Source organism: Oncorhynchus nerka, linkage group LG22 (genome assembly GCF_034236695.1).
Source record: "Oncorhynchus nerka isolate Pitt River linkage group LG22, Oner_Uvic_2.0, whole genome shotgun sequence".
Lineage (NCBI taxonomy): Eukaryota > Metazoa > Chordata > Actinopteri > Salmoniformes > Salmonidae > Oncorhynchus > Oncorhynchus nerka.
This window is the reverse complement of record NC_088417.1, coordinates 101,863,499-101,880,998: the sequence shown is the minus strand read 5'-3', so window position 1 is coordinate 101,880,998 and position 17,500 is coordinate 101,863,499. Positions and strand designations below refer to the sequence as shown.

The 17,500-nt window shown below is 45.1% G+C and overlaps 1 protein-coding gene across 2 annotated transcripts in view; it reads right to left on the bottom strand.

Annotated features, from left to right (window-relative positions):
- Positions 1-17,500, bottom strand: part of tek (TEK tyrosine kinase, endothelial) — a 71,107-nt gene that overhangs the window by 31,830 nt on the left and 21,777 nt on the right. For both annotated transcript variants that reach the window (XM_065007665.1, XM_065007664.1), the window contains exons 10-17: positions 17,482-17,500; positions 12,338-12,472; positions 8,148-8,260; positions 7,427-7,607; positions 6,902-6,999; positions 6,519-6,756; positions 531-691; positions 1-73 (exon numbers count right to left, since the gene is read on the bottom strand). The exon at positions 1-73 is cut by the window's left edge and continues 141 nt beyond it; the exon at positions 17,482-17,500 is cut by the window's right edge and continues 140 nt beyond it. In XM_065007665.1, coding sequence (XP_064863737.1) covers positions 1-73; positions 531-691; positions 6,519-6,756; positions 6,902-6,999; positions 7,427-7,607; positions 8,148-8,260; positions 12,338-12,472; positions 17,482-17,500 — 1,018 coding nt within the window. The remainder of the gene's footprint in view (positions 74-530; positions 692-6,518; positions 6,757-6,901; positions 7,000-7,426; positions 7,608-8,147; positions 8,261-12,337; positions 12,473-17,481) is intronic.

Genomic DNA, 17,500 nt, shown 5'->3' with positions numbered 1-17,500 from the left:
TCTCTGGGTTCTTATGTTTCTTATTGGGCAGGTTGAGAGAGCCAGAACTGAACTGGACCACTGGCTCCTCTCTCTACAATATGGGGAAAAAGAACATCTGTGATTTTCTTTCTAGAAATTTCATAATTTGTGATCATTCTGATATCTGTGTTTATAGTATTACAGTAAGAGCAACGCTAGAGAGATGTAGAGTAGAATAAAATAGAATAGAGTAGAGTAGAGTAGAGTAGAGTAGAGTAGAGTAGAGTAGAGTAGAGTAGAGTAGGATCAAATACTTCATTGCCCTCAGGAGTGAACGTGTCTTGCACAATTGAAAAGCTTTCTGAAACAATGTGAGATTTAGTCAGGCCAACCCAACTTACCAGTATGTTCTGAAAGGCCTGAGAGTCAAAGACAAGTTGTTTTGATCTGAACTCACCACTATATTCTGGAAGGCCTGAGAGTCAAAGACAAGTTGTATTGATCTGAACTCACCACTATATTCTGGAAGGCCTGAGAGTCAAAGACAAGTTGTATTGATCTGAACTCACCACTATATTCTGGAAGGCCTGGACCATGCTGCGTTGGAAGGTGGCTCTCTTCAGCTGCAGGACGATACAGAAGGCCAGTAGGATCGTGATGCATGTCATGCCAGCTGAACCCAGGATGGCATAGAACAACATGTTACCCTCGCTGCCCAGCCCAGCCAGACCTGGGGGAGGAGGAGGAGAGGAGGTGGAGGAGGAGGAGAGGAGGTGGAGGAGGAGTGGAGGAGGAGAGGAGGTGGAGGAGGAGGAGGGAGGAGGTGGAGGAGGGTGGAGGAGAGAGGAGGAGGAGGAGAGGAGGAGGAGGAGAGGAGGTGGAGGAGGAGGAGGAGGAGGAGGAGGTGGAGGAGGAGTGGAGGAGGAGGAGGAGTGGAGGAGGAGAGGAGGTGGTGGAGAGGAGGAGGAGAGGAGGTGGAGGAGGAGTGGAGGGAGGAGGAGGAGTGGAGGAGAGGAGGTGGAGGAGGAGGAGGAGGTGGAGGAGGAGGAGGTGGAGGAGGGGGAGGAGAGGAGGTGGAATATGTTTCAAACATAGTGTATGCACATCCAATAACTTGGCTTAACTCTTCCTGTGGGTTTTAGCCTGATGAAGACATTTGGATCAAAACGTTGCGCAATAAGCTGCGGGAGCAATCGTCAGTGTGTCATTCTTGGAGGGATATATGTTGGCTGTAGTCATTTGTTGGAAACGTTACTACTTAGTCCCCAGTAGTTATGCCACATTGAGTGGGTTGTAAATCAAACCTCACATTTGCCAGCTACTTGATTTATTGCATGTTGTCTGTCACAAGACACTTAGTGGGGGTTGTTGGTCGGTAATCTGAACTAAGCAGGGGGTGGATGGTGGAGCGAGGGTTTGTAGGGTCATGGGATGGTGGGGGGGGAGGGGGGGAGGGGGGGGGGTAGAGTGAGAGTTTGGGTCATGGTCGTGACCATGATTCCTGTGGTGTCATAGTACAGATGGGGATATGAGGTTTTGTGTGATGTATTGTGGGTAACTAATTTACTGCTGTGATGCACTGTGAGTAACTAACTTACTGGTGTGATGTATTGTGGGTAACTCATTTACTGGTGTGATGTATTGTGGGTAGCTAATTTACTGGTGTGATGCACTGTGAGTAACTAACTTAATGGTGTGATGTATTGTGGGTAGCTAATTTACTGGTGTGATGTATTGTGGGTAACTAATTTACTGGTGTGATGCACTGTGAGTAACTAACTTAATGGTGTGATGTATTGTGGGTAACTAATTTACTGGTGTGGGTAACTAACTTAATGGTGTGATGTATTGTGGGCCCCCTCCCAGTTAGGGGGAGTGATGAGCTCTACAGCAGAGTCTCACAACTCAATCGCTGGTTGAAAACTGTTTTCTGCCACCCCCAAAAGATAGAATTTGTAGATAATTGGCCCTCTTTCTGGGACTCACCCACAAACAGGACCAAGCCTGACCTGCTGAGGAGTGACGGACTCCATCCTAGCTGGAGGGGTGCTCTCATCTTATCTACCAACATAGACAGGGCTCTAACTCCTCTAGCTCCACAATGAAATAGGGTGCAGGCCAGACAGCAGGCTGTTAGCCAGCCTGCCAGCTTAGTGGAGTCTGCCACTAGCACAGTCAGTGTAGTCAGCTCAGCTATCCCCATTGAGACCTTGTCTGTGCCTCGATCTAGGTTGGGCAACATTTAACATGGCGGTGTTCACCTTAGCAATGTCACTAGAATGAAGACCTCCTCCATTCCTGTCATTATTGAAAGAGATTGTGAAATCTCACAACTCAAAATAGAGTTACTTAATGTCAAATCTCTCACTGCCAAGGCAGTTATAGTCAATGAACTAATCACTGATCATAATCTTGATGTGATTGGCCTGACTTAAACATGGCTTAAGCCTGATGAATTTCCTGTGTTAAATGATGCCTCACCTCCTGGTTACCTAAATGACCATATCCCCAGCGCATCCCGCAAAGGATAATATTCACATTTTTAGTGACTTTAATATTCACATGGAAAAGTCCCCAGACCCACTCCAAAAGGCTTTCGGAGCCATCATCGACTCAGTGGGTTTTGTCCAACATGTCTCTAGACCTACTCACTGTCACAGTCATACTCTGGACCTAGTTTTTGTCCCGTGGAATAAATGTTGTGGATCTTAATGTTTTTCCTCATAATCCTGGACTATCGGACCACCATTTTATTACATTTGCAATTGCAACAAATAATCTGCTCAGACCCCAACCAAGGATCATCAAAAGTTGTGCTATAAATTCTCAGACAACCAAAAGACTCTTCGATGCCCTTCCAGACTCCCTTCACCTACCCAAGGACATCAGACTCGCTCCACCTATCCAAAATCAATTAACTTCTCTAGGGTACGTGGGACGGTAGCGTCCCACCTGGCCAACATCCGGTGAAATTGTGGAGCGCGAAATGCAAAAATACTCAATTAAAATATTTAACATTCTTAAAAATATGTGTTATAAATCAAAATAAAGCTTAACGTCTTGTTAATCCAGCCGCTGTGTCAGATTTCAAAAAGGCTTTATGGTGAAAGCAAACCATGCGATACCATGAAAGAACCATCTAAAATATATTTCAACCAGGCAGGTGCGCCACGAAAGTCAGAAATAGCGATATAATTAATGCCTTACCTTTGAAGATCTTCTTCTGTTGGCATTCCAAAATGTCCCAGAAACATCACAAATGGTCCTTTGGTTTGATAATGTACTTCTTTATGTCCCAAAAATTTCCTTTTATTTGGCGCGTTTGATTCAGAAATACACCGGTTTCAACTCGCCGAACATGCCTACAAAGTATCTAATAAGTTGCCTGTAAACTTCGTCCAAACATTTCAAACAACGTTTTTAATCCAACCTCAGGCACCCTAAAACGTAAATAATCAATAACATTTAAGATGGAATAAACTGTTTCTAATACCGGATAAAAACAACATGGAGCGCGCTCCAGTTTACACGCACCAGTTCACGCGCACCAAAACAGTAGAGTCCACCTGGAGTGACACTTACAATGAATAGGACTACTTCTTCATTTCTCAAAAGAAAAACATTGAACAATTTCTAAAGAATGTTGACATCTAGTGGAAGCCATAGGAACTGCAACCAGGTTCCTAATAATAAGGGTATCCCATAGAAAACCATTGGAGTAACAGGCAGTTTACTTTGGGCACGCTTTTCATCCGAATGTCAAAATACTGCCCCCTACCCCAGAGAGGTTAACCACCTAACTGAGGAACTCAATTTAACCTTGCATAATAACCTAGATGCAGTCGCACCCCTAAAAATAAAAAAAACATTTGTCATAAGAAACTAGCTCCCTGGTATACAGACAATACCCAAGCTCTGAAGCAAGCTTCCAGAAAATTTGAACGGAAAATGCGCCACACCAAACTGGAAGTCTTCCGACTAGCTTGGAAAGACAGTACCGTGCAGTATCGAAGAGCCCTTACTGCTGCTCGATCATCCTATTTTTCCAACTTAATTGAGGAAAATAAGAACAATCCAAAATATATTTTTTTATACCGTTGCAAAGCTAACTAAAAAGCAGCATTCCCCAAGAGAGGATGGCTTTCACTTCAGCAGTGATTAATTCATGAACTTCTTTGAGGAAAAGATCATGATCATTAGAAAGCAAATTCCTTCAAAGCTCAGTTGTCCTGAGTCTGCAAAACTCTGCCAGGCCCGAGGATCAAGGGAGACAAGTTTTTTAATACTTTATCTCTTGACACATTGATGAAAATAATCATGGTCTCTAAACCTTCAAGCTGACCCTATTCCAACTAAACTACTGAAAAAGCTGCTTCCTGTGCTTGGCCCTCCTATGTTGAACATAATAAACGTCTCTCTATCCTCGTGATGTGTACCAAACTCACTCAAAGTGGCAGTAATAAAGCCTCTCTTGAAAAAGCCAAACCTTGACCCAGAAAAAAAAAAAAAAACTATTGTCTATATCGAATCTCCCATTCCTCTCAAGATTGTTAGAAAAAGCTGTTGCTCAGCAACTCACTGCCTCTCTGTAGACAAACAATGTATATGAAACGCTTCAGTCTGGTTTTAGACCCCATCATAGCAATGAGACTGCACTCGTGAAGGTGGTAAATTACCTTTTAATGGTGTCAGACCGAGGCTCTGCATCTGTCCTCGTGCTCTTAGACATTAGTGCTGCTTTTGATATCATCCATCATCACATTCTTTTGGAGAGATTGGAAACCCAAATTGGTCTTCACGGACATGTGCTGGCCTGGTTTAGTTCTTATCTGTCGGAAAGATATCCGTTTGTCTCTGTGGATGGTTTGTCCTCTGACAAATCAACTGTAAATTTCGGTGTTCCTCAAGGCTCTGTTTTAGGACCACTATTGTTTTCACTATATATTTTACCTCTTGATGATGTCATTCAGAAACATAATGTTAACTTTCACTGCTATGCGGACGACACACAGCTGTACATTTCAATGAAACATGGTGAAGCCCCAACATTGCCCTCCCTGGAAGCCTGTGTTTCAGACATAAGGAAGTGGATGGTGGCCAATGTTCTACTTTTAAAGTTTTCTAGGTCCCAAGAAACAAAGAGATCTTCTGTTGAATCTGACAATTAATCTTGATGGTTGTACAGTCGTCTCAAATAAAACTGTGAAGGACCTCTCTTTTGACGAACATATCAAGACCGTTTCAAGGACAGCTTTTTCCATCTACGTAACATTGCAAAAATCCTAAACTTTCTGTCCAAAAATGATGCAGGAAAATGAATCCATGCTTTTGTCACTTCTAGGTTAAACTACTGCAATGCTCTACTTTCCAGCTACCCGGATAAAGCACTAAATAAACTTCAGCTAGTGCTAAACACGGCTGCTAGAATCCTGACTAGAACCCCAAAATGTGATCATATTACTCCAGTGCTAGCCTCTCTACACTGGCTTCCTGTCAAAGCAAGGGCTGATTTCAAGGTTTTACTGCTAACCTACAAAGCATTACATGGGCTTGCTCCTACCTATCTTTCCGATTTGGTCCTGCCGTACATACTTACACGTACGCTACGGTCACAAGAAGCAGGCCTCCTAAGGCTTTCTCCTATAGAGCTCAATTTTTATGGAATGGTCTGCCTATCCATGTGAGTGACTCGGTCTCGAGAGCAACGAACCGCCCTGGCTGCCTCTGCCTGGCCGGTTCCCCTCTTTCCACTGAGATTCTCTGCCTCTAACCCTATTACAGGGGCTGAGTCACTGGCTTACTGGTGCTCTTCCATGCCATCCCTAGGAGGGGTGTGTCACTTGAGTGGGTTGAGTCACTGACGTGGTCTTCCTGTCTGGGTTGGCGCCCTCCTTTGGGTTGTGCCGTGGTGGAGATCTTTGTGGGCTATACTCGGCCTTGTCTCAGGATGGTATGTTGGTGGTTGAAGATATCCCTCTAGTGGCGTGGGAGCTGTGCTTTGGCAAAGTGGGTGGGGTTATATCCTGCCTGTTTGGCCCTGTCCGGGGTTATCGTCAGAAGGGGCCACAGTGTCTCAGCCTCCAGTATTTATGCTACAATAGTGTGTGTCGGGGGGCTAGGGTCAGTCTGTTAGATATCTCTCTCTCTCTCTCTCTCTCTCAATATATTTTATTGATTGTGGGTAACTAACTTAATAGTGTGGGTAACTGACTTACAGGATATTTCCGGTGATGTTTTGTGGGTAACTAACTTACTGGTGTGATGTATTGTGGGTAAATAACTTACTGGTGTGATTTATTGTAGTTAACTAACGTACAGGATATTTCCTGTGATGTTTTGTGGGTAAATAACTTACTGGTGTGATTTATTGTAGTTAACTAACGTACAGGATATTTCCGGTGATGTTTTGTGGGTAACTAACTTACTGGTGTGATGTATTGTGGGTAAATAACTTACTGGTGTGATTTATTGTAGTTAACTAACGTACAGGATATTTCCTGTGATGTTTTGTGGGTAAATAACTTACTGGTGTGATGTATTGTGGGGAAATAACTTACGAGAGCTCTCCTGTAGCGTCATGGTCTGGAGGGGGATCTGAGGTTTCTCTAGACTCTCTCCCATGTTGTTCTTGGACCAAATCTCCACCAGGTACGGAGTGTCAGGTTTCAGACCACGCAGCTGGAACTGCATCTGATTGGCTACCTGACCCGGTAGCCCCTCCTCCTGCAGAGGAATGTTGATCTCTGCCAGCTGGCTGTAGTCGGCCAGGGTGTTGTCTTGGAAACGCAGCATCACCTAAGGAGCACATTGGAAAGAAAGCCGCAGGTTTGTTTTTGTGCTAATTCGTTGTGAATTGTTCAGAAAGTGTTCAATGTCGTCTCTGGTTGGAGCTGCTTTATATGTATTTTAAATCAATTCAAATAATCAATCAACCAATGACCTTGGAGATGGAGTAACCCTCGGCCAGAGACCAGGTAATGATGGCTGAGGTGTCTGTTACGTTGCAGCTCCTGATGGCGGACGGAGCCGGGGGCAACTCTGACAGAACAGACAGGATAAGACAGGTGTTACAGTAGGTCACTTTGAGGGAAGTTGAAGAAATGAAAGCTGTTCTAGCTACTGTATATACAGTAGGATTTTTTTTTTTAATGTAGAAGAACTCTATAGCCCCATAGTAGCCCTGTAGCAATCTGGAGACACAGAGACAAAACAATACACTGCTATTTTAAAAAAACAAGCAACCTAAATCACTGTAGTCAATAAGATCAGAAAGGGGTTCAATGGGGTTGAAGTCAGGGCTCTGTGCAGGCCAGTCAAGTTATTCCACACTGATCTCAAACAAACCATGTCAATAGGGACCTCGATTTGTGGTGTTCATCTTTCTTTTTCAGATCATCTTCCATCGGTCCTAAGTTGTTAAACCAGATCAAGTGTTTATTTTATTTTTTAATTTTTAAGTCATTACCGTTGCTGAGTGTCCATGCAGAGACAGGCTGGCTGTGTTGTCCCACTGACACCGTCATTATCCTCACCCTGCACTCATACTTGTGTCTGGGCTTCAAGTCTGGCAACTTGAGGCCAGTGGAGTTGGATGGGAGCTGGTAGGTCTTAATGGTCCCAGGGTCCGAGCTCTGAACACACTCCACCTGGTGACAGGTAATAATATCATAAGAGTCATACGTTATTCGTACCAGGACATTTGACCTGGCGAAGTGGAGCTGACATAGGTCTTACAACAGACAAAACAATTAACATTTAAGTCATTTAGCAGACGCTCTTATCCAGAGCGACTTACAAATTGGTGCGTTCACCTTATGACATCCAGTGGAACAGCCACTTTACAATAGTGCATCTAAATCTTTTAAGGGGAGGGGTGGGAAGGATTACTTTATCCTATCCTAGGTATTCCTTAAAGAGGTGGGGTTTCAGGTGTCTCCGGAAGGTGGTGATTGACTCCGCTGTCCTGGCGTCGTGAGGGAGTTTGTTCCACCATTGGGGGGCCAGAGCAGCGAACAGTTTTGCACACTAAATGTACATACTGTAACAGATGCTTTTAACCAGAAAGCAACTTACAGTACAGTGAGTGTTTACATATTAGTGTATGTAACCCAGGTGGGAATTGAACCTTTAACCATGGCATTGCTAACACTACACTCTTACCAACTGAGCCACACAGGGACACTTACCTGGTAGGTCCAGTCTTCCGTTGCCGACCCAGGCCCCATCACACGGTCCCAGGACAGACCCAGGGAGGTCTGGGATTCAGGGACCAGCCTCACCCCCGAGGGGAGCGGGAGGTCTGGAGGAGGGGAAAGGAAGGAAGGGGTCGTTGAGGTAATTTAACCCCTGATACATGGCTGTCTAACAGTCATAGGAGTTTACAACCATGTCTGAAGGTTAGAGGTCATTGGGATCCCCGCCACAGGTCAGTTGATTTAGTAGTGAAATTCCTTGGGCAACCAGTCTAAAATCTCATTGTTTTGGGGGTTAGTTATATAACTCAGAGGCTAGCGATAAATCAGGTTCCTATAAGGCCTCCATGTCTCATCTGTTAGGTTAAGATCAGAGGAACATTCCTTGTGTCCATAGAGAAACATCTTGATGTTTGCTCAATGCTCAATGCTTACACTATATATACAAAAGTATGTGGACACCTTCAAATGACTGATTCAGCTATTTCAGCCAAACCTGTGCTGACAGGTATGAAATCGAGCACACAGCCATGCAATCTCCATAGACCAAATATTGCCGGCCTGACTGAAGAGCTCAGAGACTTCCAACGTATCACCGTCCCAGGATGCCACTTTTCCAACAAGTCAGTACGTCAAATTTCTGCCCTGATAGAGCTTCCCCGGTTAACTTTAAGTGCTGTTATTGTGAAGTGGAAACGTCTAGGAGCAACAACGGCTCAGCCGGTGAAGTGGTAGACCACACAGGAACGGGACCGCCGAGTGCTGAAACGTGTTGAACACGCAACAAAAATGGTCTGTCCTCAGTTGCAACACTCACTACCGAGTTCCAAACTGCCTCTGGAAGCAACGTCAGCACAATAACTGTTCATTGGGAGCTTCATGAAATGGGTTTCCATGGCCGAGCAGCACCACACAAGCCTAAGATCACCATGCGTAATGCCAAGCGTCGGCCGTAGTGTTGTAAAGCTCGCCGCCATTAGAATCTGGAGCAGTGGAAACACGTTCTCTGGAGTGATGAATCACACTTCACCATTTGGCAGTCCAACGGACGAATCTGGGTTTGGCGGGTGCCAGAAGAACGCTAACTGCCCAAATGCATAGTGAAAAGTTTGGTGGAGCAGGAATAATGGTGTGGGGCTGTTTTTCATGGTTCAGGCCCCTTCGTTCCAGTGAAGGGAAATCTTTAATGCTACAGCATACAATGACATTCTAGAAGATTCTGTGCTTCCAACTTTGTGGCAACTGTTTGGGGAATGTGCCCACGTGCACAAAGCGAGGTCCATACAGAAATGTTTTGTCGAGGTTGGTGTGAAAGAACTTGACTGGCCTGCACATAGCCCTGACCTCAAACCCATCGAACACCTTTGGGATGAATTGAAACTCCAACTGCGAGCCAGGCCTAAACACCCAACATCAGAGCCAGACCTCACTAATACTGCTGTGGCTGAATGGAAGCAAGTCCCTGCATCAATGTTCCAGCATCTAGTGGAAAGCCTTCCCAGAAGAGTGGAGGCTGTTATAGCAGCAATGTTCCAACATCTAGTGGAAAGCCTTCCCAGAAGAGTGGAGGCTGTTATAGCAGCAATGTTCCAACATCTAGTGGAAAGCCTTCCCAGAAGAGTGGAGGCTGTTATAGCAGCAATGTTCCAACATCTAGTGGAAAGCCTTCCCAGAGGAGTGGAGGCTGTTATAGCAGCAATGTTCCAGCATCTAGTGGAAAGCCTTCCCAGAAGAGTGGAGGCTGTTATAACAGCAATGTTCCAACATCTAGTGGAAAGCCTTCCCAGAAGAGTGGAGGCTGTTATAACAGCAATGTTCCAACATCTAGTGGAAAGCCTTCCCAGAAGAGTGGAGGCTGTTATAACAGCAATATTCCAACATCTAGTGGAAAGCCTTCCCAGAAGAGTGGAGGCTGTTATAGCAGCAATGTTCCAACATCTAGTGGAAAGCCTTCCCAGAAGAGTGGAGGCTGTTATAGCAGCAATGTTCCATCATCTAGTGGAAAGCCTTCCCAGAAGAGTGGAGGCTGTTACAACAGCAATGTTCCAACATCTAGTGGAAAGCCTTCCCAGAAGAGTGGAGGCTGTTATATCAGCAATGTTCCAACATCTAGTGGAAAGCCTTCCCAGAAGAGTGGAGGCTGTTATAACAGCAATGTTCCAACATCTAGTGGAAAGCCTTCCCAGAAGAGTGGAGGCTGTTATAACAGCAATGTTCTAACATCTAGTGGAAAGCCTTCCCAGAAGAGTGGAGGCTGTTATAACAGCAATGTTCCAACATCTAGTGGAAAGCCTTCCCAGAAGAGTGGAGGCTGTTATAACAGCAATGTTCCAACATCTAGTGGAAAGCCTTCCCAGAAGAGTGGAGGCTGTTATAACAGCAATGTTCCAACATCTAGTGGAAAGCCTTCCCAGAAGAGTGGAGGCTGTTATAGCAGCAATGTTCCAACATCTAGTGGAAAGCCTTCCCAGAAGAGTGGAGGCTGTTATAGCAGCAATGTTCCATCATCTAGTGGAAAGCCTTCCCAGAAGAGTGGAGGCTGTTACAGCAGCAATGTTCCAACATCTAGTGGAAAGCCTTCCCAGAAGAGTGGAGGCTGTTATAACAGCAATGTTCCAACATCTAGTGGAAAGCCTTCCCAGAAGGAGGCTGTTATAGCAGCAAAACAGGGACCAACTCCATATTAATGCCCATGATTTTGGAATGAGATGTTCGACGAGCAGCTGTCCACATAATTTTGGTCATGTAGTGTAATATAATATATTGATAATATGAACATAACTTTGGTAATGTAATATATATGACCTGAGGTTAAGAATAACGTTACTGGGGTGGTTCTTACCTAGGTTACTGGGGTGGTTCTTACCCAGCATCTGAATAAGGTTACTGGGGTGGTTCTTACCCAGGTTACTGGGGTGGTTCTTACCCAGTTTACTGGGGTGGTTCTTACCCAGCATCTGAATAAGGTTACTGGGGTGGTTCTTACCCAGGTTACAGGGGTGGTTCGTACCCAGGTTACTGGGGTGGTTCTTACCCAGGTTACTGGGGTGGTTCTTACCCAGCATCTGAATAAGGTTACTGGGGTGGTTCTTACCCAGCATCTGAATAAGGTTACTGGGGTGGTTCTTACCCAGCATCTGAATAAGGTTACTGGGGTGGTTCTTACCCAGCATCTGAATAAGGTTACTGGGGTGGTTCTTCCCCAGCATCTAAATAAGGTTACTGGGGTGGTTCTTACCCAGCATCTGAATAAGGTTACTGGGGTGGTTCTTACCTAGCATCTAAATAAGGTTACTGGGGTGGTTCTTACCCAGCATCTGAATAAAGTTACTGGGGTGGTTCTTCCCCAGGTTACTGGGGTGGTTCTTACCCAATATCTGAATAAGGTTACTGGGGTGGTTCTTCCCCAGCATCTGAATAAGGTTACTGGGGTGGTTCTTACCCAGGTTACTGGGGTGGTTCTTACCCAATATCTGAATAAGGTTACTGGGGTGGTTCTTACCCAGCATCTAAATAAGGTTACTGGGGTGGTTCTTACCACAGAACTAGAATGTTCGTTCATTATAATTCTATGGATCGTATGGTTCTATGGTTGTTTCAAAGCCATTCTAATTATATAGATCGTATGGTTCTATGGTTCTTTCAAAGCCATTCTAATTATATAGATCGTATGGTTCTATGGTTCTTTCAAAGCCATTCTAATTCTATGGATCGTATGGTTCTATGGTTCTTTCAAAGCCATTCTAATTATATAGATCGTATGGTTCTATGGTTCTTTCAAAGCCATTCTAATTCTATGGATCGTATGGTTCTATGGTTCTTTCAAAGCCATTCTAATTCTATGGATCGTATGGTTCTATGGTTCTTTCAAAGCCATTCTAATTCTATGGATCGTATGGTTCTATGGTTCTTTCAAAGCCATTCTAATTATATGGATCGTATGGTTCTATGGTTCTTTCAAAGCCATTCTAATTATATAGATCGTATGGTTCTATGGTTCTTTCAAAGCCATTCTAATTCTATGGATCGTATGGTTCTATGGTTCTTTCAAAGCCATTCTAATTATATAGATCGTATGGTTCTATGGTTCTTTCAAAGCCATTCTAATTCTATGGATCGTATGGTTCTATGGTTCTTTCAAAGCCATTCTAATTCTATGGATCGTATGGTTCTATGGTTCTCACCAAGCATCTGTGTGGAGAAGCTGGCCTCTGGACCGGGAAACCCCGCCCCTCCCGCGCCATGGCGACTCAGCTGGATGAAGGTGGTGTAGTGGGTCATTGGAGACAGGTTCTCTAGCTTCACTACTGGACCAACCACTGAGAGGGAGAGAGAAAGAGAGGGGGATAGAGAGAAAAAGAGAGGGAGGGCGAGAGAGGGGAGAGAGAGAAAGAGAGGGAGAGAGATGGGGGTGAGAAAGAGAGGGAGGGATAGAGAGAGAGATATATAGAGGGAGGGAGAGAGAGGGGGGAGAGAGAGGGGAGAGAAAGAAAGAGAGGGAGAGAGATGGGGTGAGAAAGAGAGGGAGGGAGGGAGAGAGAGATATATAGAGGGAGGGAGAGAGGGGGAGAGAGGGGAGAGAGAGAAAGAGAGGGAGAGAGATGGGGTGAGAAAGAGAGGGAGGGATAGAGAGAGATATATATAGAGGGAGGGAGAGAGGGGGAGAGAGAGAAATAGCGGGGAGAGAGAAATAGAGGGAGAGAGATGGGGGTGAGAAAGAGAGGGAGGGATAGAGAGAGAGATATAGAGAGAGGGGGAGAGAGAGAAATAGAGGGGGGGAGAGAAATAGAGGGAGGAAGAGGGAGAGGGGAGAGAAATAGAGGGAGGGAGAGAGAGGAGTGAGAGAGAAATAGAGGGAGGGAGGGAGAGAGGGGAGAGAGAGAAATAGAGGGAGGGAGAGAGAGGAGTGAGAGAGAAATAGAGGGAGGGAGGGAGAGAGGGAGAGAGAGAAATAGAGGGAGGGGAGAGAGAGGAGTGAGAGAGAAATAGAGGGAGGAAGGGAGAGAGGGGAGAGAGAGAAATAGAGGGAGGGAGAGAGAGAGAGTGGGGAAGAGAGAGAGAAATAGAGGGAGGGAGAGTGAGGAGTGAGAGAGAGAGTGGAGAGAGAGAAATAGAGGGAGGGAGAGAGAGAGTGGGGAAGAGAGAGAGGGACAGGGAGAGAAAATCATCACTTACGTCCCTCAATGACTCCATATGATGCTGTTGCCAATAGTTTCTACATACAAAAGAAAACATACGTGGAAGGGGACATTCTGGAACCAATTAATAATTAGTTTCACAAATCACAATGGCACACAGGTGATGTCATTATAATTGTTCAGTACGGTCATGAAGACAAGTGGGATTCATTTCAGGAAACGTTTACTGAAGCTCACAGGAACGTGATAGCTCTGACACACTTCATGGATTACATTTAGCAAATCATTATCCTTCCTTTGAGACCAGGGACTATCAGACTAAAAGAGCTGCTCTAGGATCCCACCCTCACCACCCCTGTCCATATAATCCTATTAGTTATAAAGGCCTGCTCATGTATTTGCTCTCCTAATCTGAGGAACGGAACCATGGGAGTACCGAACATCAATAAAGAGTTCCTGTCTGTATAGCAGTTCCCAAAAACTTTTCTTCATTTTTTTTTTACTGAACTCAGTCCGGCATTCAACTTACTCTTGATAGTTGTAATAGTAGAATGCACAAGGTGTAATTTCTATATTGGATATCAATCAATCAAATGTATTTATAAAGCCCTTCTTACATCAGCTGATATCTCAAAGTGCTGTACAGAAACCCAGCCTAAAAACCCCAAACAGCAAGCAATGCAGGTGTAGAAGCACGGTGGCTAGGAAAAACTCCCTAGAAAGGCCAGAACCTAGAAAGAAACCTAGAGAGGAACCAGGCTATGAGGGGTGGCCAGTCCTCTTCTTGCTGTGCCGGATGGAGATTATAACAGAACATGGCCAAGATGTTCAAATGTTCATAAATGACCAGCAGGGTCAAATAATAATAATCACAGTGGTTGTCAGTGAAGGCCACGGAAGGAGAGTTGTCTGGCATTGAAGCTCGTCTGGAGGTTAGTTAACACAGTGTCCAAAGAAGGGCCAGAAGTATACAGAATGGTGTCGTCTGCATAGACGTGGATCAGAGAATCACCAGCCGCAAGAGCGACATCATTGAGAGGTCTGGACAACAGGCCCTCCGATTTGACACAATGAACTCTATCTGAGAAATAGTTGGTGAACCAGGCGAGGCAATCATTTGAGAAACCAAGGCTGTCGAGTCTGCCGATAAGAATGTGGTGATTGACAGAGTCGAAGGCCTTGGCCAGGTCGAAATGGTCGGTGATCTGTTTGTTAACTTGGCTTTCGAAGACCTTAGAAAGGCCGGGTAGGATAGATATAGGTCTGTAACAGTTTGGGTCTAGAGTGTCTCCCCCTTTGAAGAGGGGGATGACCGCGTCAGCTTTCCAATCTTTTGGGATTTCAGACGATACGAAAGAGAAGTTGAACAGGCTAGTAATAGGGGTTGCAACAATTGCGGTGATCATTTTAGAAAGAGGGGATCCAGATTGTCTAGCCCAGCTGATTTGTAGGGGTCCAGATTTTGCAGCTCTTTCAGAACATCAGCTATCTGGATTTGGGAGAACGAGAAATGGGGGAGGCTCGGACAAGTTGCTGTGGGGGTGCAGAGCTGTTGACCGGGTTAGGGGAAGCCAGGTGGAAAGCATGGCCAGCCGTAGAGAAATGCTTTATAAGAAATTCGTGATTATAGTAGATTTATCTGTGGTGACAGTGTTTCCTAGCCTCAGAGCAGTGGGCAGCTGGGAGGAGGTGCTCTTATTCTCCATGGACTTGAAAATGAACATTTCTGTTTGAAAAAGCTAGCCTTTGCTTTCCTAACTGCCAGTATATATTGGTTCCTAACTTCCCTGAAAAGTAGCATATCGCGGGGGCTATCTGATGCTATTGCAGAACGCCACAGGATGTTTTTGTGCTGGTCAAGGGCAGACAGGTCTGGAGTCAACCACGGGCTATGTCTGTTCCTGGTTCTACATTTTTTGAATGGGGCTTATTTAATATGGTGAGGAAAGCACTTTTAAAGAATAATCAGGCATCTTCTACTGACGGGATGAGGTCAATATCCTTCCAGGATACCTGGGCCAGGTTGATTAGAAAGGCCTTCTCGCTGAAGTGTTTTAGGGAGCGTTTGACAGAGATGAGGGGTGGTCGTTTGACCGCAGTCCCATTACGGACGCAGGCAATGAGGCAGTGATCGCTGAGATCCTGGTTGAAGACAGCAGAGGTGTATTTAGAGGGCAAGTTGGTCAAGGTGATATCTATGAGGGTGCCCGTGGTGTTAAGCATATCCCAGTTTAGGTCACTTAACAGTACAAACTCTGAAGATAAATGGGGTGCAATTAGTTCACACATGGTGTCCAGGGCGCAGCTGGGGGCTGAGGGGGGTCTGTAACAAGCGGCAACAGTGAGAGACTTATTTCTGGAAAGGTGGATTTTTAAAAGTAGAATCTCGAATTGTTTGGGCTCAGACCTGGATAGTATGACAGAACTTAGACCTGGATCTTATGACAGAACTCTGTAGGCTGTCTCTGCAGTAGATTGTAACTGGCAGTTCCATCTTGGTGGAAAATGTTATAGTCGGGGATGGAAATTTCGGAATTTTTGGTGGCCTTCTTAAGCCAGGATTCAGACACGGCTAGGACATCAGAGTGGGCGGAGTGTACTAAAGCAGTGAATAAAGCAAACTTTGGGAGGAGGCTTCTGATGTTAACACGCATGAACCCAAGGCGTTTACGGTTACAGAAGTCAACAATTGATAGCGCCTGGGGACACACAGGACCTGTGTTAACCTCTACATCACCAGAGGAACAGAGGAGGAGTAAGATAAGGGTATGGCTAAAGGCTACAAGAACTGGTCGTCTAGTGCGTTGGGGACAAAATAAAAGGAGCAGATTTCTGGGCGTGGTAGAACAGATTCAAGGTATCACATGAATGCACATTAGACATGGCACAATTTTATAGAATTGCAAGAAAATGAGCTTTAAACGTGCAAAAATTCTCTCCACCAACAACAGTGGTGTGAACAATTGTCATAAACTGTGCTTGTGCCCATACAAATACACACGCAGGGGGGCGCACAGGATGTTGTGGTAGACAGTACAGGTAAGAGTTCATGTCTGTGGTAGACAGTACAGGTAAGAGTTCATGTCTGTGGTAGACAGTACAGGTAAGAGTTCATGTCTGTGGTAGACAGTACAGGTAAGAGTTCATGTCTGTGGTAGACAGTACAGGTAAGAGTTCATGTCTGTGGTAGACAGTACAGGTAAGAGTTCATGTCTGTGGTAGACAGTACAGGTAAGAGTTCATGTCTGTGGTAGACAGTACAGGTAAGAGTTCATGTCTGTGGTAGACAGTACAGGTAAGAGTTCATGTCTGTGGTAGACAGTACAGGTAAGAGTTCATGTCTGTGGTAGACAGTACAGGTAAGAGTTCATGTCTGTGGTAGACAGTACAGGTAAGAGTTCATGTCTGTGGTAGACAGTACAGGTAAGAGTTCATGTCTGTGGTAGACAGTACAGGTAAGAGTTCATGTCTGTGGTAGACAGTACAGGTAAGAGTTCATGTCTGTGGTAGACAGTACAGGTATAGAGTTCATGTCTGTGGTAGACAGTACAGGTAAGAGTTCATGTCTGTGGTAGACAGTACAGGTAAGAGTTCATGTCTGTGGTAGACAGTACAGGTAAGAGTTCATGTCTGTGATAGACAGTACAGGTAAGAGTTCATGTCTGTGATAGACAGTACAGGTAAGAGTTCATGTCTGTGGTAGACAGTACAGGTAAGGGTTCATGTCTGTGGTAGACAGTACAGGTAAGAGTTCATGTCTGTGATAGACAGTACAGGTAAGAGTTCATGTCTGTGGTAGACAGTAGGGGTAAGAGTTCATGTCTGTGGTAGACAGTACAGGTAAGAGTTCATGTCTGTGGTAGACAGTACAGGTAAGAGTTCATGTCTGTGGTAGACAGTACAGGTAAGAGTTCATGTCTGTGGTAGACAGTACAGGTAAGAGTTCATGTCTGTGATAGACAGTACAGGTAAGAGTTCATGTCTGAGATAGACAGTACAGGTAAGGGTTCATGTCTGTGGTAGACAGTACAGGTAAGAGTTCATGTCTGTGATAGACAGTACAGGTAAGAGTTCATGTCTGTGGTAGACAGTAGGGGTAAGAGTTCATGTCTGTGGTAGACAGTACAGGTAAGCGTTCATGTCTGTGGTAGACAGTACAGGTAAGAGTTCATGTCTGTGGTGTACACTACCTTCAACGGTCTTCCATAC